At 41.9% G+C, this 21,789-nt stretch overlaps 1 protein-coding gene across 2 annotated transcripts in view; it reads right to left on the bottom strand.

Annotated features, from left to right (window-relative positions):
* Positions 1–20,985, bottom strand: part of fam171a2a (family with sequence similarity 171 member A2a) — a 227,312-nt gene extending 206,327 nt beyond the window's left edge. Inside the window, exon 1 of one of the 2 annotated variants that reach the window (XR_007958176.1) lies at positions 20,787–20,981. Coding sequence is in view for 1 of the 2 variants with exons in the window: in XM_052038439.1 (XP_051894399.1) it covers positions 20,787–20,877 (91 nt within the window). In the remaining variant the exon portion in view is untranslated. Of the gene's footprint in view, positions 1–20,786 lie in introns of both variants that reach the window. The other variant, XM_052038439.1, reaches the window with a different exon arrangement.
* Positions 20,986–21,789: the final 804 nt, after the last annotated feature.

Genomic DNA, 21,789 nt, shown 5'->3' with positions numbered 1-21,789 from the left:
TGGTCCCCAGGTTACAACAGGGTTCCATTCTCGTGAATGGTTTGTAACCCAAACAGTTTGCAAGTCGTAAATGTGGCCATGAACAGAGTTCCCAGGCAACAGAAGATGCCTGCAGCCCCACAACAACCAGCAAATCCATCCCACCGGTCTCCCAAACACTTGTTCATGTGTATGGGCTGTACGTAGGTCAGGTGTTCATAAGCTGGGGAGGACCTGTATGCAAGATTAGTAACAGTTAATAGAATATCAGCATAAGAAGTTGGAACATTAAACTTCAAGTCTACGAAGAACATTCTGAGACATTGATGGGATTTTACTTGAGGTACTGCATTCAGTTCTGATCACAATAGCAGAACGAGCTGTTGAAAAGCATCAGGTAGAAACCAAATGCAAAGGCAGAGTAAGAGCATGACTGAGAAAAACCCAGCTTACATAAACTATTTGGCTATTCAACATTAGATTAGTTTTGCGAATCAAAGCAAGTGATGGTTGCAGTATGAAAAGGTCAGACAAATACAATTAGAACACATAATATTACTTCAAATAAAGCCAAGTGACAAAAATCCAAATTTTAAGGAGCTATAAATATTTTGAATAACCTGAAACATAGGTGGCAGAGGGAAAAACATTGGGATCCTATTGCCAAGGTTGACAGTTTACTAGAGGAAGAGTCTGAATAATATTTTCCACTTAGTTTGCCATTCCTCCTACTCAAACAGCTGCAGAATTCAGGGCTGTTCCTAATAAGGCTATAATAATTAAGAACTTATTTGAGTTCCATCACCATCACAAACATTTGCAGTGTCTCATTAAAACGTGCCACTTAGACAAAGAAAACGTGATGTGATTTAAACATATGAAGATTGCATGCAAGCAGACCAGCTCACTCTCTACTTCTGACTCGCTCTTCCTTTCTATTTGCACACAACTACTAGGCTGGCATCCAGGCTTTTCCTTCACTGGGATATCACAGACAAAAATTGCACATGCACGAAGCAACTTACCCTGGGCAAGAATGGAGAAAATAACAGAGATGGGTAATGATTAATACTCAAAGTATAGAGAAGGTGGTGTAGTATCAGGGGGCTGTCCTTAGTCAAACCTTTGCCCAATTGCCTCAGCTATCGCAGACTCCAAGAACTAAAGGCGTTAACTTGTTTTGCATACTCAAGAGGTCACGGGATCCATTTCCAGAGATGATGGCTGATACTATTCAAGATGAGGTTAGTTTGTGGATCAGGACAAGAGATTGTTAGGATATGAGAAGAGGCTGGCTAAATGCAATTAGAACAACTAGCTCACACAGGTGGTAAATGCCAACATGGACTGCTTGTGGTGAATGGTTTGTTTCTTTCTTCTCAGCTTCAGGACAGTGGTCAAATAACTGACCTCAATCAATGGGGTGATGGAATTATTCCAGTGATTCAGGATTTACCCATTGAGCTACCAGGGAGTGGCACTGACAAGATTGCTTTACCAGGAGCCAGCATAGACTTGATGGGCTGAATGATTTCCTCTTGTGCTGTAACAATTCTAATAATTTTATGAATTTTCTTTTACACTGCTGGAATTTAGCAGCACTGAATTCTGTGGCCTTAGAAGACTCTCAATGAATGCAATTATCTCCCTCTCAATTGCTCATAGTAGTGGGAGCAAGAACTGTTTTGTTGCTGTGTAACTTATATACAATGGCACTTATACTAGGTATTTGCCATTGACAAAGTCAAACTCATAGCACATTTAGCAGAAGTGATTTCCTTACAGAGATACCATAAATGACCAGAGAGTTTGCAGCCACCTCTCAAATGGTAATACTGTGGTTTGCTCATAATCCATCTTCAGGGGTGGCACAGGGTTTCCAGTGAAGTGAGCAATTCAAATGTATCAACCCATCTCTTTGCAACCCTCAGAAGGGTTCCAATTAATGGTCTTCATACATCTACAGTGGTTACGGCACTAGGAAAGCATTCACCAAGACTCCGAGCACAAATATTATGAGAATTGCAGATGTTTCAATGCATGAAGTAGAACCTGGCTACTGAAGGACTTCTGCGCAGTCAAAAGGTGCCATCTTGCAGGCAAGACATTAGACCAATGTTACATCTGGTCCCTTGGGTCTATTGTAAACAGTTTCCTTAAAAAAAATGCTAACATCTTATTGTTCATCCTGTGATATAAACTTTATGGTGGAAACTAATCTTAACAGAAATTTCAATCCTCCTACTTTCTCAGGTTTCCTTTTGACATTAGGAGGCTGTTCAGCCCATCAGGCCTGGGCAAGCTCTTGGAGACATCTTGCCGCTCATTGCCCATAACCCGTTCTCTCACATATGCCCATTAACACCCTCTGGATTCTCCCACTAGCCACAAACACTAGGGGCAATTTACAATCCCTCTGTAACTGGATCCTTGACTTTGTAACAAACAAACAAACTTTGTAACAATCAGTGAGGATAGGCAGCAATACCTCCAACACGATTATTCTCAACATTGGTGCACCACAAGGCTGCATCCTCAGCCCTCTACTCTACTCCCTATACACTCATGACTGTGTGGCCAGATCCTGCTCTAACTCCATCTACAAGTTTGCAGATGACGCCACCGTTGAAGGCCGTATTTCAAACAGCGATGAGTCAGAGTACAGGAAGGAGATAGAGAGCTTAGTGGAATGGTGTCATGACAACAACCTTTCCCTCAATGTCAACAAAACAAAAGAGCTGGTCATTGACTTCAGGAAAGGGGGCAGTGTACATGCACCTGTCTACATCAATGGTGCTGAGGTCGAGAAGGTTGACAGCTTCAAGTTCCTGGGAGTGAACATCGCCAACAGCCTGTCCTGGTCAAATCACGTAGATGCCACGGCCAAGACAGCTCACCAGCACCTCTACTTCCTCAGGAGGCTAAAGAAATTTGGTTTGTCCCCTTTGACTCTCACCAACTTTTACCAATGCACCATAGAAAGCATCCTATCTGGATGTATCACGGCTTGGTACGGCAACTGCTCTGCCCAGGACTGCAAGAAGCTGCAGAGAGTGGTGGACACAGCCCAGCGCATCACGGACACCAGCCTTCCCTCCTTGGACTCTTTGTCTTTACCTCTCATTGTCTTGGTGTAGCAGCCAGCATAATCAAAGACCCCACCCACCCGGGACATTCTCTCTTCTCTCCTCTTCCATCGGGTAGGAGATACAGGAGCCTGAGGGCACGTACCACCAGACTTAAGGACAGCTTCTACCCCACTGTGATATGACTATTGAACGGTTCCCTTATACAATGAGATGGACTATGACCTCACGATCTACCTTGTGTGACCTTGCACCTTATCGCACTGCACTTTCTCTGTAGCTGTGACACTTTACTCTGTACTGTTTTCACTTATACTACATCAATGCACTCTGTACTAACTCAATGTAACTGCACTGTGTAATGAATTGACCTGTATGATCAGTTTGTAAGACAAGGTTTTCACTGTACCTCGGAACAAGTGACAATAATAAACCAATACCAATGGCTAATTAAACTGACAATCTGCACATCGACACAGTCACAGGGGGAATATACCAACTGCACAAGCAGCACTCAAGGTCAGAATCAAACCTGAATCACTGGAGCCTCACTACCTGCAGCACCACTGTGCCACCCTCCTACCTTTTAGCAGTGAATGAAAACACATGTGCTTGACTGAATACCCCAGCAAAAAAATAGACCCCAGATCCTACAGAGCCCTAGTTAAATATGTTGAACTCTCACCAGGGCCTCTGTACAAACTTGAAGCCCTCTGATTGTGTTTCAGTGGACTGAATAAATGATACCGCCATAAAGAGCTTCTATTGTTTGTGACGGACTATTTGAATATTCAGTGACAGCTGTGTAGCAGCAAAGGCAGGGAAGGGAGCTTAATTGTTTGATTATCAGAGAGTATTTTCATTGCATGTGCGTTGAGCCACAGTGGTTTACTGGGCCATAAAAGTAAAAGTAAATCATATTTAACTCCTGTGGCATTTCCTTTCCTGGACCTTTCAATGACATTCAAATTTAATGATGTACACCAACATCATCCAAATCTACTGGTTAGGAGGTTCCCATGGTCAGTGGTTTGAATTGCACTGCGCAACACATTTGCGAGGCATCAACTTTTCCTGCTTTCTGCAGCAACTGCTGGGATTCTTTCCTTTGAAGTTTGCAATGTGCGATTCAGAAAGAGGAGGAAGAGGTCATGAGGAAAACAGGGGTGTTTGTAGTCAAGAAACAGCTGCACTACTGTTGCTATTGTATACAAATGCCCATTTAGTAACTAACAGACAGAAAAAAAACTGTATTCTTTCTAAACAAACCAGGCATTTCCATCTGGCCGTATAATATCATTGATCCATTCATCTGGTCACAGAATCTGAACCATTCCCCTTCTATTCCTGCAGCCATTTAAAATCTTGTGCAAATCTCACTGCCCCAAGTTCCCTGGTTTCAATTTCTCTCTCCAGCTCGCAACTGGAAATTTACATTGGTGCATTGACAAGCTTATATTACTGTTCCCAGAAGTCACACCTTGTGGTCATGTTGGCTCTGTGAATAGCCTTGCATTGACAAGTTTGATCCTGTTCTCCCCACATACCCACACACAGACACTAACCAATGGTCTTACACATAGCACAATGTCCATGAGTGATTGATAAAAACTGTTCCAAAGCTGCTGCTTGCTAGCTCTTCTCTACACATTCTTGATAAGTCATTGGTGATATACCAGAGCAACTCCTGACAGAATTCCCGTTTAGCTCTCTTCTATGACAACTTTTTTCTTATTTCAAAAATAAACTTTATTCATAAATATAAGGAAGAAACAGTGCAAAAACATAACCCTAATATTCATGGCTGTTACATTCAGTAGTGAAAACTTTAAACAGAAAAAAAAACACACAAACATAGCACTGTTGCCACCTATGTGACTCCCTGAGATGATACCCCTTTCATTGTTTGAGGGGCTTCCCCACCCATCTCTGCCCCTCCATGTCCTGTAGCGGAAGGAGTCTATACTGTGGTGCTTCCCCACAGAGCCTTTGCATTGGCTGATCTGAGCTTCAGTGTGTCCCTCAGCACATACTCCTGCAGCCTGGAATGTGCCAGTCTGCAGCATTCCCTATATAAGGGTGTTTTTAGGATTAAGTGGCCACCTTTTAAGATTCTTTCATTAAACAGTATCCAAGCTGCCTCACATCACTGTAAAGAGTTTAGAAAATTTGTCTTCCTTGGTTAAACTATCCTCTCATCCAATGACACAAATGATAGCCAGCTACCATTCCCTTCATAAAGGAATATAGAGAAAGAAAAATTGCCTGCATTTATACAGTAACATGCATGTCCCAAAGTGTTCTGCAGCCAATGAAGTCTCTTTCCCAAGGCCACTTTTGTCACAAGAAACGATAGTCCTTCCACACCTAGCAAAATCCTACAAGGTAAAATGTGGCAACAGCCAGTCTATTTCAGTGACGTTGGGTGAGGTGTAACCATTGGTGGGATATATACTAGCCTGTCTCACTTCTATACACGGGCCATCTTTCCTTTATACTCAGCCCTGATGCAGGGTCTCGATCTGAAACATCAACTATCCTTTTGTTTCCACAGATGCTGTTTGACTTGCTGAGTTCTTTCAGCAGTTTATATTTTGCTCCAGATTCCAGCATCTGTAGTCTCTTGCATCTCCAGAACTTTCCAGTTACGGAGATTTTTTTTTTAAGCATTATAAATGAGCCACCATCCCATACTTAACCTGTTGTGCTCTGGCACACATTCCCTGTTAACCAATTGTAGTAAGGGATGCTCCATACTCAGACTAGCAGTAAAATTTTATCTGGTGCTTGATAAGGAAACATAGACATGACATTATTTCATCACAACTTCCAAAATCACCGCCATAGAACAGTACAGCACAGTACGGGCCCTTCGACCCACGATGTTGTGCCGACCTATGTAAATCTTATCCCCATTCAATCTATCCCCCTCTCTACTTCACCTCCCATAACTCTCAATTTTTCTTTCGTCCATGTGCCTATCTAGTAGTCTCTTAAATGACCTATCGTACCAGCCCCTACCACCACCCCCGGCAGAGTAGTTCTAGACATAATAAGCAGTTGAGAACAGAAAGTCAAGTTTTAAGGAATAATTTAATGAGGGAGGGGTGGAATCAGATTTAGCGAAAGGATTTCAGATCATAGGAACCAGGCATAGCCATCAATAGTGAAGGGGTGAAAATCCGGTATATCCAGGAGAACTGCAGCAGCAATGAGTTCGGCAGAGTTCTGGGCTGGAAGAATGTGAAGGTTGAAACTGAGGTGGTTGATCGAGCAGAAGCCCATATAGGTCAATGAGCACAGTGCGATTAATGAACAGGTTGGGACGTGAGGAGTTTTGGATGAGCTTTGGTTTATGAAGCGTGCAGATTAGAATCAGCCAGGGGGAGAATTACAACATATAAAATGTTGATGACTGAAACATTACATTTTGTTTTCCTCTCCACAAAAGGCCAACTAAACCTAGTGTTTCCAACACTATTTTTGTTATTGTTTCGGATTTCTAACATCTCAGTTTTGGGATAGAGTTTAGCAACAGATGGATTGAAGCAGAAACAGAAAGGGTAATGTTACAGATGTAGCAATTGGGACGGGCAATATACACTAGTCTAGCCAGCAACACACACACACACCCAGGGCAGCACAACAGTGCAGCTAGTAGAGCTGCTGTCTTGACCTGCGTTCAGTCCTGAACTCCAGTGCTGTCTGTGTGGAGTTTGCATGGTCTCCCTGTGACTGCATGGACTTCCCCTCATAGCCCCCTGCCTCCAACCTCCACACTTGGTCCAGTTTCCTCCCACAAGCAGCTTGGTAGTTCATTTGGCCATTGCAAATTGTCCCTAGTGTATTAGTGAGTGGTAGAATATGGATAGGAGAATAAAATGGGCTTAGTGTAGGATTGGTGCAGGTGTGTGTTTGATGTTGGCATAGACTTGATGGGCCATGCTGTATGACTATGTGGGAATAAAGAGGCATTATTGGCATAGTCAGAATCAGATTCATTATCACTGACTTAGATGATGTGAAATTTATTGTTTTGCGGCAGCAGTACAGTGAAAAGGTAAAATTACTATAAATTACAAAAACAGTGTATTAAAAAAGAAACAGCAAGGTAGTGCTCATGGACCATTCAGAAATCTGATGGCAGAGGGGAAGAAGCTGTTCCTGAAACATTGAGTGTGGGTCTTCAGGCTCCTGTACCTCCCCCCCTGATGGGAGTAGTAAGACGAGGGCACGTCCTGGATGGTGATGGTCACTCTGATTTATGAACAGTTACAAATTTTGGCTGTAGTGTCTTTAACTCTCTGGGGTACAAGTCCTCAATCTACAAATCTATTTTTCACTGTAATAAAAAGCACACCACTCCCCCCCCCCCCCCCCACATGGGAGTACACTGTTCCAAAATACCCACAACACACAGCCTCATCATTTTGTGAAATTTTATTTAATGTTTTCCAGGACTGTATCCCTTTCATAAATCAAGGAATGGCAGTATCGTAGAGGCCAAACTTGGATAAGTTTACATTTGACAAGTGTGCAGATTAGAGATGAGCCAGCAGAGTATTACAGTGATAAAAATGAAAACTCCAGAAATACAGGGTCAATGATTCAGGGCGATGACCTTGCATCCAGAAGCTCACACAATGACATACACAATGGTATCATGAACAGCATAGGGGCCAAGAACCAGTGGTGAAAGAATGGAATTTGTTAAGAGTAACTAAAGGCAATGCTGAGATCATTTCATATTTAATCAGAGCCCATGCCTGCTCATTCAACATTGGATTTCTGAGAAGCATCATAACAAAAAGCACTTGGAGAAAGGGTGATACGAAAGTAGAGTATCACACACACGAAACTCAATGTACTCTCAAACTAGCAGCATGTGTAAAATTACAAAAATGCAGTACGATGCCAGCAAAGTCTACCAGATCCCTCAAGGCAATCCACTTTAACAGACCTATCAAAAAAGCATCAAACAAAAGTAATTCCTCTAACAATTAAAAAGGTCCAGCAATTTTATTCATTAGAATACATCAAGGACACTGAACTAAATGTATTAAATATTAATAAGCCTAGTAGCCAGAATAAACCATGCAACAATTCAATAAACAATCAACATTAATGTGATGCAATTACTCAAGGCAACAAACTGTACTGGTTGTATCAGTTACTAATGACCAACAGTTCACACCACAAGGGACACGGAAGCACGAGCTGGGGAAAAAAAAAGGTTCGGCTGCATGAATAATTTGTTCCATGTTTTTTGTTCTTTTCATTCCCAATTTCTAGATGTTCTCCCACTCAAGGACCATGAGAAACATCAGACTTCAAAGGGTCAGCTGAAATAAGTAGGTAGAAAAATGATGAATACAGTGAGTGTGAAGTCGTATGCACCAATGTAAAGGCAGACAAGATGGAGGGGGAAGTGGTAGATGTGGTGTACATGGACTTCCAGAAAACTGTCAAGGTAGCACAAAGGGGTAAAGAATTAAGAAAGAAGTTGCAATATTCCCCAACTCCAGCAAGTTTTCTGATGAGGAATTAGGGGATGTTGTGATTGGGCATCAGTGCTTCAACATTTTGCTCTGGAGCTATTTCTGATCAATGACTAGGATATGGGATATGGGATTAGAGAAGCAATATCCAAACTTGCAGATGCTATTAAAATATAAGGCACCATGAGGAAATCTGTAAGATCAATGAAAGGGGATATTGAGAAAATGGTTTAATTGGCAAAAAGTGGCAGACAGAATTCAGAGCAAGCAAATTCAAGTTGTGTGATTGCATCATATTTTGCACAGGAAAGAGAGGAATTTTGGGCATTTAAATTCACAATTTAGTCACAATGTAAAATGGATAAGACCATAAATAACCTAATACACTAGTTTACGGAAAGAGATACAGGATATTAAAGTCAATTTGTAACAACAGAAGAGATTACAGAGAGGAACTCTGTGCACCTTTGGGATTGAAGTGACAGAAGCAATGTCAAGGCAAGTTGAAGGATGGCTGATAAGGTGGGGTTGGTTCATTTATAACAGATGAGATTGCAAAGTCCAGGATAACAGGGCCTTGGAAGTGGACACGCTGAACAAAATCAAACCTGACTGTTCCTGACTCAAGTTCCCATACAATTTTAAAACAAGAATAACAGCAGAAAGTCATGAGCCAGAAGGAAGACATTTGACTCAATGAGTCAACACTGGCTTAAAGTACAATGCAGTCTAATTGAACTTTCAACCCCTTAATGCACAGTTCTATAGCTGGTGCACATCAAGTGCTCAGCAAGATACTTTTTAAAATGCAGGGATGGTTTCCTCTGCCCAGGCAGTAATTTACAGAACTCTACCATGCTGCAGAAAGAAAAAGAATCACCAACTTCCCTCTAATCCTTCTGCCAATTACTTAACATCTATTCCCCATAAAATGGTTGTCTCTACTGCAGTAAACAGCTCTATCCCTTGCCTGTCCTAGGGAATGTCATTTACCGACAAGTAAGATAGAGAAATACCGAAAGGTATTTTTGTCTCCCGAGATCAAGGATAAAATTCTTAATATCTATTGGCATTTTAAACTGATACTGCTTCAATCCAAATGTTTATTTATATGTTTTTAGGCTAGAAAAAGAAATCAGCTCTTGCCACAGGATTTGGAAATTCAGTACCAACTATTGGTCCTGACAACCTCCAAATATAGGTGTTCTTGGGCATGAATCACAAAAGGTTGGTAGGCAGGTGTGGCAAATGGCACTTGGCCTGAATTACATGGAATGTGTGTTACAATCGTACAAGGTGATGGGGAGGCTACACCTGGACTACAGTACACAGTTTTGCTCCCCTTACCCGAGGAGGGATAAAGTAGCTTTGGAGGCAATCCAAAAAATTGATTTGCCAGGCTAATTCCTGGAATGAGAGGATTGCCCTATCAAAAGAGGTTAGACAGTTTGGTGATGTATTGCATTTAGAAGAATGAAGGGTGATCCTATCAGAGCATGGAAGATCCTAAGGGGGCATGACAGGGCAGATGTCAAGAAGTTTTCACTAGTGAGAAAATCTTAAATAAGGATACAGTTTCAAGCTAAGGGGGAAATTAAAACCAAGGTATATAAAAATTTCTTCTCAGAGGATAATGAATCTCTGGAATTCTGTGCCACCAAAAGGTGCTGAAAGCCAGATCATTAGATATTCGGCTATTGAACAGTCCCTAGTACGATAAGATAGACTCCTGACCTCTCAATCTTGCAACTCATTGTTTGCCTGCACTGTCTCTGTAGCTGGAACACCTTATTCTGCTGTGTTATTTCTTTTCCCCTTGTACTACCTCAATGCACTGGTGTGATGAATGATGTGTCTGGATGGCAAGCAAAACAAAGTTTTTCACTGCACCTCAGTACATGTGACAATAATAAACCAATTTACACTTCTTAATGATCACGGAATTGAAGGCTATGGGGAACTGGTACAGAAGAGTCGTCAAGGCCACGATCCTATTGATCAGCAGGGCAGGCTTGAGGGGCCAGTTGGTTTCCGCGTATTCAAAATCTGTTGGCAGGGTTATATGAGGCTGCTGGAGCTGATCAGATTGTGTATATGGTGTGTGGATGGGGGTGGGGCAGGGGTGATGACACTAGACTTTTTAGAACCAATCAGATTGCTTGCTGCATGTCAGACTCAATTAAATAACAACAACCTTCATTCGTATAGCATCTTTAATGCAGTGAAAAGGCTGATGGCACTTTAAGATGTGATTCCAACCCACAAAGTGGTAAGAGGAGCCGACAAAATTTTGGTCAAAGAGGAAGATTTTAAAGGTACAATTTAAAAGAACAAGAAAGAATTCCAGAACTTATTGATCAGGCAGCTGAGGGCCTGACCACCAGTGGCAAGTGATGAAAAATGGCAAACTTGAAAGAGATGCTGGAGGTTGCAGTGCTGGTTAAGGTTACATGGTTAATGAGCAACGAATCAGGCAGGGATCTGGAAACAAGAGTGAGAATTTTGAGAAGGCACAGCTGGACCAAGAGTCAATACAAATCAGTGAGCACAGGGTCATTACGGCAAAGCTCAATGACCTCAACAGCACCACAACAATTCAAGTGCCCACTTCTAGAGAGAAACAAAAAGAACAGATAGGGACTCCTTGATCCCTGCAAGAAAATGTGAACATGAGAACCCTTGTATTGCAAGCCTCTCACAATAAAGGTTCAACTATTTCTGCACAGTCAAGGTGTATGACTGTTAGCTCACTGTCAACAAGTTATAAAAATGTATAAATGTTCAGCCCATAATCTGAAGCAGATACTCTCAGAAGTGTAATGTGCAAAAGGAATGGGGCAGGCGAAAGGCTGATGTGCCTTTTTCATTGGTGAGAGGCACGCAAACAATAAACATCATGAAACCAGACAGCTCATTAGTCTTTGCACAGTGCTTACTGCATCAGGATTTCATGCATCCATCTAATGATTTCTCTCACCAAAAATCCATTCCTTCCATAAGTTCTGTTTGCAGCACTGACATTTACAATGTGTACATTTCCCACTTGCTCAATCATTGTGATGTATGCAAATTGGTGTCACCCAGCAGCTTCCTTAGAGCTTTGATTTAATGATGTGTATGTGCCTCATGGCCTATTCCCACCATCTATTCCCATTGCAGCTTGGTGGCAAAGCACTCACTACCGCGTTTGGAGATTGTGGATTCAAATCACACTCCAAAACCTCACAGCAATGAGCCAGTAACGTCAGATACCATTACTTCAGATGCAACATCAACCTACTTGAGTCAATATTAAAGACTTCCATGACAATACAAACATCAGGGGACTGCTCCCTGGTATCCCGGACAATATTAATTCTTCAACCAACATTGTATAAAAAGAAAGAGAAGATAGATTATCTGGCCATAAACTTACCCCATTGCTTTTTATGGGATCTCACTATGCACAAGTTGGCTGCAGCAAGCAGAGCACTATATAAATCCCAGCTTTTTCTTCTGATTTGTAACACCCCAATGTTGGTTCATCTCATTGACAATATAAAAATAAGAACACCAATTGCATATCAAAAAATGCAATTAATATCTTATGCAAAGCTTTTCTGAACTGTTACTGTATTAACTCATCTTTCTACCAGATGCATTGGGTCAAATCATCCTTACCCTTGGCTAGCAGCTTGAGAGGGAACTGCCGACTACATCTTTTACTTCAGTCAGTGCATTCATACTTGCGTCTGCACATTGCATCACTGAAACACAGAACGTCCTGGATGTCAGGTGCAGGTGCATCTGAACTTTCACTCTGCCACTGGATCACCGCCAAGTCCAGGGGCAATTCCGGGTTTTCCTGAGCTAAGGGGCCAGCTCAGTATCTGGTCCCTCAGCTTTAACCCAGCCATGGCCGATGCCTCATTCATTTCAATGGTGTCAGCAACCTTCATTAAAAGGGTAAATAAAAATTATGTTTGTTGTTTCTTTTTCTTTGTTTAGCTTTATAATTTTTCCCAATAAACAGTAGTTTAATGCAATAACTAGTTTTTTTAATACTTTTTTAAAAAAGTGCTATTAATTAAGTGCACATCAACTGTTTTTAAATACCTCTGATGATCAGGACATTTAGAGACAATCATAAAAGACCCCTGAAAGCATAGGATGTCAGACCATTGAGTGGTCCAGCAGTGAGTCCTCAGGTTTCTTTACCAAGGCCTAGGCATCACACACAAACCACCCTACTTCATGAGACATCAGTGGGGGAGAAGCCAAGAGCTGTGCAACCACCAATGGCGAGGGCAATTGTTGCTCTAGTGCTGGGGGTAAAGTTGAGGCATGCACTTGACTATGAGCAGACCATTAGCTAATTTGATGATCTCCTGGCAAATGAAAATTAGCACCACAGCAATCAATCAGTACCCTCGCACTTTTGGTCATGATGATGAACGCTGATCTAATTGTTGCATCTGCTACAATTCACTTTACCTTTGGTGCCATTTCAATGACATGTAATGTGCAAACATCTCAAACTCCTTAAGACAAACATTGATTAGGGAGGTTGCATCACCCACGTGATTCATTCCTATGCAGAAGTGTTTGATTTTCCCCAAAAGTATTCTAAATGTTTGAGTATTTTCACAACCATTCTGGATCATTCTAATAAAAAAAACTACAAGTGGAGAAAGGCTGAGATACCATTGCTGACAGAGGTCACCACCCTATAGCATTAGTCCAACCTCTCAACTGATGCTGCTAGACCTGCTTAGCGTTCCCCATTTTCAAATTCTGGTAATTCCAAATATTATTTTATGTGAAGAATTGCTTCTTGTCATTCATCCTGAACAACCAGGATTTATTTTTGAGGATCATTTGCGCAATACTGCAGAGAGTTGTGGACGCAGCCCAGCGTGTCACGGAAACCAGCCTCCCCTCCTTGGACTCTGTCTTTACCTCTCACTGCCTTGGCAAAGCAGCCAGCATAATCAAAGATCCCAGCCACCCGGGTCATTCTCTCTTCTCTCCTCTTCCATCAGGCAGAAGATACAGGAGCCTGAGGGCACAGACCACCAGGCTCAAGGACAGCTTCTATCCCACTGTGATAAGACTATTGAACGGTTCCCTTATACAATGAGATGGACTATGACCTCATGATCTACCTTGTTGTGATGTTGCACCTTATTGCACTGCACTTATGATCTACCTTGTTGTGATGTTGCACCTTATTGCACTGCACTTTCTCTGTAGCTGTGACACTTTGCTCTGTACTGTTATTGTTTTTACCTGTACTACCTCAATGCATTCTTTACTAACTCAATGTAACTGCACTGTGTAATGAATTGACTTGTACAATCAGTATGCAAGACAAGTTTTTCACTGTGTACAAGTGACAATAATAAACCAATACCAATTATACCCTTTATTCAAACCCAAAACATTATCTCATCAATGAAAGCGTTAATTAATAGAGGAATCACAATGTGCATTCTCCAGTATTCAGAACAGCAAAAATACATTTGCATCAAAAAAACTTGTATTTTTACACCTTCCAGAACTGCAGGATGCACAAAAATATTTCAAAGAAAATCATATTTTTGAAATGTGGTCCCTGTGGTCATGTAGTGAAATGGATCAACCAACCTGCAAATGGCAAGGTTCCACAAACAAAGATAAAGGCGAGTTTATGTTTCTGTTGGATAAGGAATAAATATTAGCCAGAAATAGTGTTGCTAGATCTCTTACATGACTGTGAGGTCAGATGGGACTTCTGTTTGCTCTTCCAAAATTCAGAACCCCCAACAAGACACTGGCATGTCACAGAATCATAGAAATTTATTTCAATAGACACCAAATGGCCCATCATAAACATGCTACCAAAGAAAACAATAACTACTTAGGCTAATCCCATATCCATAACCCTGATGGGACATCACTTCAGAAACTAATTAGAATCTATTGGGAGGTTCTGCCTGTGTTTTATGTGCCCAAGTCTCTGGCGAAGCCTGTTAACACGCGACCATCTGACTCAGACAAGAAAGCTGCCACATTGTCATAGGTCACATTATCTGCGTGCGAGTTGATCATATCTGGGAAAACAGAGACCAAAAGTATATTGGGAATGGAAGGAGTTCTTCCTCAGAATAGATTGGTGGTAAAAAAAAAATGAGAAGATGAGAATGGATCCAAGGAAGGTAAAATGGACAACAAACTAGTACTGGGAATTTTTTAAAAATTAGATTACAGGAAGAATAAATTTTATTAAATAAACAAGATCTAGCCAATAACAAATTCTCAGGGATGAATAAAGATTTAAGTTTAAAAGTTAAACTACATTTATAGGTTAATTGACCACTAAGTTGCCTCTAGTGTGTGGGTCCGTATTAGAATCTGGTGGAGTGGAGGGGAGAATGCAATGAAATTAGTATAGGATTAGTGCAAATGATGCTTGATGATCAGTGAGGACTTGATAGGCCACACTCCAACACTGTAAAAATGCACATACCAAGTGTCTGGGCAATAAACGAGTAACAAACCAGAATTCAGAAAGGTTAGAAAAGTAGTAATATAAACTAAAAACAAAGAGGAACTCTGAAATTAGATTAAGGAATTTTAAAAAAAACACACAACAGCAACAAAATCTAGATAGGAACAGAGTCATTAAGGTAAACTCAGATTGCAGAAATATTAAATAGCTCCCTTGCACATATTTACCAAGGAGATAACACTACAACAAAATAAAGACCAAGTATTTCAATAGCATTGAGATAGAAAGAGGAGAGATAATTGATAAATACATCAAATTTTAAAAAAAGATAAGATCCTCTATATCCAAGAGGACTGCAGGCAGCTACAAATACTGGCAAAACAAGTGAAAGGAGGATTCCACAGGCAGAAGTGTGGGGGTTATTGTTATTTGCAAGTTGCATAATTTGAACCCTGGAGTCCAAGTACAGCCTCTAAATTTGTAGATGACACCAAAGGAAAGTCTGCAGTAAATATAAAAGCATCTGATAAAAGTAATAATGTTCAGGCCAGTGCGAGATGGAGTACTTTGATTGGAAGAACAAAGGGACCACAGAGTACTTCAATAATAAGAATCTAGCCTAGTGGAGCAAAGGGTTTGGGAGTACATTAGAGGTCATGAAAGCATTGAGACTTGGTTCTAAAGGGATGAAATTTACAAACAAAAAGGACCATGTTGAACAAGGGTCTTGGTTAAACCACACTTGGGCAGAACTTGCCTTCATAGCAGAGAAAGGTTATAAAGGCATGCGAGAAGGTACAAGAGATTCAAAAGATATCAGAACCAAGAATACACACTTATCAGGAGAGGCTGAACAGATTGAGACTCTTTTCTGCATTAAAAAAAACAGGCCGAGTTGGGCTTGATAGAAATATTTAAGATCACAAAAAGGTCTAATTGGGTAGGCAGAGAAAATATTTCCTCTTGTGGAGAATTGAAAAAAATTAAATGTTGGGTGGTCACCATTAAATCTAGTAGGGGGTACAAGAAAAATTTCTTTAGCCAATTAGTGGTTCTGATGTGGAATATACCACCACAAGGATTAACTAAAGCAAATGGCATTGAAGCACGAGGAAAAACTGGGGGAAAACACAAGGAAGAAAGGAAAAAAAGTAAATACTGATGGAGTTGGATAAAGAGCTAGGAAAAGATGCACAGATCATAAATGCTGCCATTGCCTAATTTGACAAAAGTAACCATGTAACAACAACATTTGTATTGTCTAACATGGTGCAAGTGCATTACTACACTCCCAAACTCAGGAGCTCCCTGCAAATCTCGCTGCAATGCCAATTTCTATTTTGAAGGGGGGCTTAAAACAACAGAGCAGTTTCATTTTAATTATATTAGGAACCTGCAGGTGTAGAATGAAGAGTAAACAGATGGAACTACTTTTAATGTGCACCTTCTACATCATCAGGACATCCCAAAACACTTGACAGACAAAAGGATTTTTGTAGTGCGATCAGTTTAGTACTGTGGGAAAGTTGATAGCCAGTCTGGACACAACAATGTCCCACAAACAACAATGAAATAATCTTCTCAGTTAGTCAGTATTAGGAGCGAGAAACAACAGATGCTGGAAGTCTGAAACAAAAAACCAAAAACGTCACAAGTACTCACCAGGTCATGCAATGTCTACGGAGAGAGAATCAGAGTGGACATTAAGTTCTGCTGAAGGCTCATTCACCCAAAATATTTACTTAGTTTCCTTCTCCACAGATGCTGCCTGACCAACTGGGCGCTTCTGGCATTTTCTGTTTTTGTAATCGGTTTTAAGGATAAATGGGGCTCAAGACACTAAGAGAAATTAAAGACCCTCACCCTAGACATTCATTCAGTGTCTCAACCAAGAGTCAACACTTCTGACGGAGCAGTACTCCCCTTTGGTATTGCACTGAAATACCAGCCTGGATTATGTGCCCAAGTCTCTGGAGTGGGACTCGAGCCCATACCATCCTGCCTGGCTCTGCTACCAAATGAAACTTTGCTGATATTAGGAGGATGTTGCCTACTCGGGAAAAAAACACCATTGATACAGGACTTTGGATTTGGGAACAATTGGTGGACACGGACTTATTTAAAAACTAAACCATTGCATCAGTTATGTTTCCTGTTCAATTAAATTGTTTCATCTCAGTTGGATAGTGGGGGGGGTGGGGGGGGTGGAGAAAAAACACTCAGTAATAGTGCACTGGAGATGGCTCCCACATCAGCTATTCAGCAAGAGGTTGTGTTGGATGGGTTCTCGTTAAAGTAGGTTTACCAAGGGTCCTCTGGTTCTGGTAAAACTGAAGTAGTGGCAGTGGTTGCAGAGATGTTGACTCCTCCCCAAATTCAAAATCAAGATGAAATCAGTTTGTACTAAATCGCTTCTTTATACAAGGATAAATGTCCTGTGGCTTTGTTACCCAGTGTTCACACTTGGTATCAACAGCTGAATGTAAATCATGCATGTCAGATGATATATTTGCATAATCCATTGGATCCTACCTGCTGCGCTTTAGCTGAATAGTAAACTCTTTTTTTTAAAAATACACCATGAATGGAAGTAATAGGAATCTCACCGGTTTTCAATTTCTTTGAAGAGCGATTGCAGTTAGTTCAAACTTTTTAAACTGCAGAAGTGCATATTTAGCATTTAAAAATATCTGGAGCAGTACTTGAATCACCAAAGCATAGAAGCAACAAACCAAGTGCTGGTAAATGGGATTAGTAATAGATGGGTACTTGATCGTCAGCATAAACATGGCAGGCCAAAGGGCCTGTTTCTATGCTGCATGACCTTACAATAAAATTACGTTAATATTTGTTTGAGATTTTCTATTAATTGCTGACCGATCTTTTATTAGGATTAAAAAGCCTGAAAGGTAGATATTAAAAGTAGGCTTTTTTAGTTCTTAGCAGCTGTTAAATTTAAAAAAGTTGCAGGTTCAACTTCCAAGTTAGCTGATCTCAGACACAAACAAGGCTCAGAACAACTGATGCTCATGGGAATGAGGAAAGACATCCCCGCTCCGGATTGCAACAAATGGACCTCTGCCGAAAGGTGGATATTTAATAGTCAATCCCAGGATGTGTTGGCTGCTGCTAAAGCTGGCATGTGTTGCCCATACTATGTCACCTTGGTTTAATGCAACTTGGCTGTTTGTACAGCTGTTTCAGGGTCAACTGAGTTGGCCTGCACGAGTTGCACACAGACCAGACTTATTTCTCACCCCCACCCCCCAAAAAAGATGAGGTAGTTGGATTCTACTACACTTCAACAGCTTCACAATATCAATTTATTTTTTGATGAACTCGCTCTCAAACTGCCTTGATCTGAATTCTAAAGTCCTCATGATTACTATTCTGATATCATAGTCATTACACGTGTGCGCTGAACAGTTGTTGGGAGGGATTACACAATACGGTCCCAAACTCAATAAAGCATTTGACCCCAATACCCTAGCTCATGAATCAAGCATTCGGGGGGGGGGGGGGGGGGGGGGGGGTGGGGACACAATGGTGTAGACAACCCAAATAGCTTGCTCCCAGCAAAAAGCAGCACATTCATTACAGGACAAAGTGGAAACATGGTGGAATGAAAGGATAATGGACGAAGCCAGTGTAATGTTACAGAGCCAGCCTTAAAATATTTCACTCATTTTGCTTTTCTGTTTACATGTGAAAGAACACTGCCACAAAATATTATCTTGTCGACACCTTAAATCTTTAGTTAGAAACATGAATAAAGAAATACCGCTTGTTTCTCCACTGGACACAGATGCCTCCCCCCCCAGGGAGAATCCAGTCTCCCAGAAATCAACTGCAGATACAAGGAAGGAAAGGAATACTCTCAGTCCTCAAGAGAGAATTTGGTGTTCTTGTACTAGAAACAGAAAGTTAGCAAAAAGGTACAGCAAATAACTTGTAAGACAATTGGAATGTTAGCTTTCATTGCAAGACAATGGATGGGGAGGTTTAGAGTACAAAGGTAATAGAGGTTTTCTTCCAATTGGACAGGGCTTTCATGAGCACAAACCTAAAATAACAAACAGGGTGCGTCTCTATAACGAAGAGACTTGCCTTGGGATTGATTTCACAATGATTCACTAGACCGACTCCTGGAATGAGAGGAACATCTTAACGAAAAGTTGAGCAGAATGACCTATACCTTCGAAGAATGAAAGGAGAATGCATTGAAGGATCTGACAGGGGAGTGTTGCGTTCCCTTGACAGTAAAAGACTAGAATCGGGATGCAACAGTCCCGGGATAGGCAGTCAGCCCCTAAAGATGCAGGCAAGGATGAATTTCTCTCAGAACAGCCTATGCCATTTTTGGACTGCAGTTTGAGCAGTAACATTGAGGCAAGGAATTAGATCATGATCTCATTGAATGGGAGTGCAGGCTCAAGGGACTGGAAGACCTCTTCCTACATTATAATCGAACAACATGTTCATTTAAGAGGAGCTTGGGTTCTGACTGGGGCTTGGGTTGTGACTGTCACTTTATTGGTCAAGAACAGGAATTGTAACCTGGTGGGCAGCCAGAGAAAGTGCTGGAAGATGGCTCATAACAAAAAAGGATCTGGGGAAAAATAATTTTCATTCAAACGTACGGTGGGAGCAGGAGTCAGCCACTCAGCATCTCAAACCTGCTCTGCCAGTCAATAGGATCATGGCTTACCTGATAACACCAATTGCAATTGGCTAACCCTTTCTCAATGAATGAATGATACACATGAATGATAGAAAAATGAAGGGGTATGCGGGAAGGCAGGGTTAGATAGATCTCAGAGCAGGATAAAATGTCGGCGCAACATCATGGGCTGAAGGGCCTGTCCTGTGCTGTAGAGTTCCATGTTCTATGTTTAACATTACCATGCTAAAGCTCCAATCACAATACATCTCCTGCACTAATTATAGCATTTTATCAGCAAAGAAAAGCTACCACTACCACTAGAACCATTTATGGTCTTTTTATTTTTGTAATCTTAACATAGCTCATGATATTTGGAATCATTTCAAAATGACAAGTTCCAGGATGAGAGACCAATTAATTATCACCAACTGGAAGGGACGCTAAAGGGCTTCCTTTAAAGACTGGAATGACCACTAGCCGTTCATTTCTCTCTTCCAAGCCTGGGGAATGTTCACTGGCATCCTGCCGACCTTTACACACCAAACACCAGAATGTATAGCTAAGAGCACAGTTTAAGAAAATCCCTCCAACGCTCAGGTTAGCAGGATTTGGCTACACCGGAGACTCATACACAGAAGCCATCACTCTCAGATGCAGGGCGATCCGCTTGTTACACACCCTGTTGACAATACCAACAGGATGGTTCTTATTGAAATTCACACGTTCCAGTCGATTTCAGCTGGTGAAACTCCACAAACAGTGACCTCCAGCCCCACCCAAGACAAAAAAAAATAGGCTACGCTTCAAGAAATCAAAAGCATCCCCTCGCTGTTAATTCATTGGAGGCAAGGGAGACGTGTCCCCATCGCCTCTGGCCCCGGTCCCCCTGTCCGCTCGTCATTGTTCACCTCCGCAGCCGGCGTTCGCACCGTCGCCCAGAGGGAAGAGTGCTATTGTGCACCGCTTCCTTCTCGCCCCCTCGTTGTGGGGCGTGCGATTAAACCGACCGCACAACAGATACCTTTGAAAACGAGCCCCCGTGCCCCTAATGGTCTCCCCGAGACGTGTTGTATTCATTGTACTGGACTCACCCTGCACGTTTAGCGCTTTGCTGGAGGCTCCCCGCACACTGCAGCCGAACAAGAACAGGAGGCTGAATCTCAACGCCGCAAGAGGTGGCATCGTTACAGGGACATCACTGGGTTGCAGCCGCCGTCTCTCTCGGATATCAGCCACCCATCTGGACTCCCTGGATATCGCCGAGACTGCTGATCCCGAATCCTCCTTCTCCGCCCCCTCCTCCCCTTCGCTCTAGCGTAATGGTTTGTTTCAGAGTCCTGAGATAGATCCTGCTCCCGGCGCCATCCTGTGTTCCGCTCTGGCATTGCTGCGTCCTTAAAAGGAAAATACCGTCCGTCAGTTATTTCCAGTGGTAGCAAGGGCGCCACGATGATTAGTGGGGTTCTCACAGGAGGCGAAGGGCAAACCCTCCCACTCTCAGGTACACAGAAGGAAGGCGGCAAATAGACAGCAATGCTGGAATCTGAAGCAAAACAAAAAACAAAGCGCTGCGGAAACTCAGCGGGTCAGGCGGCATCTGTGGAGGGAAATGGACAGACGACATTTCGGGTCAAGACCCTTCATCTGGATTTAGAGACCAGGGGGAGATAGCTGGTGTACAGAGGTGAGAGGAAGGGGTAGAGCAAGAAGTGGCAAGTGAGGTGAGGAGGGGGTGATTGGCAGAGGGAAGGGTGAAAATAGCCGGGTAGAATTGTGCATCAAGGAGGGTTTACTATGAATATTAACGTGATTCTCCTTCACAACCTATAACAGATCTTAACTGACCTTTTTAAATTGACTTGTAACAGCAGAAAGGGGCGCAAATGCTCAAAATATTTGTTGCTCCTCTCATTACAATACATTTTGCACATATGCACTGTTCCCCTTAAGACTTCAGGAAATGTTTGTCTTCTTTTCACTGAGCCCATTTGCAGTGATATTTATTGCTTGTAAGAAATCCCTGACAGCCTTGGCTCGATGAACATGACCTTCCTACGAACATGTGGCTTGAAAATTTTCTGCCTAAAAAATATT

This window comes from Pristis pectinata, chromosome 25 (assembly GCF_009764475.1).
Source record: "Pristis pectinata isolate sPriPec2 chromosome 25, sPriPec2.1.pri, whole genome shotgun sequence".
Classification (NCBI taxonomy): domain Eukaryota; kingdom Metazoa; phylum Chordata; class Chondrichthyes; order Rhinopristiformes; family Pristidae; genus Pristis; species Pristis pectinata.
The sequence above is the reverse complement of the archived record's forward strand: the minus strand, read 5'-3'. Positions and strand labels throughout refer to the sequence as shown.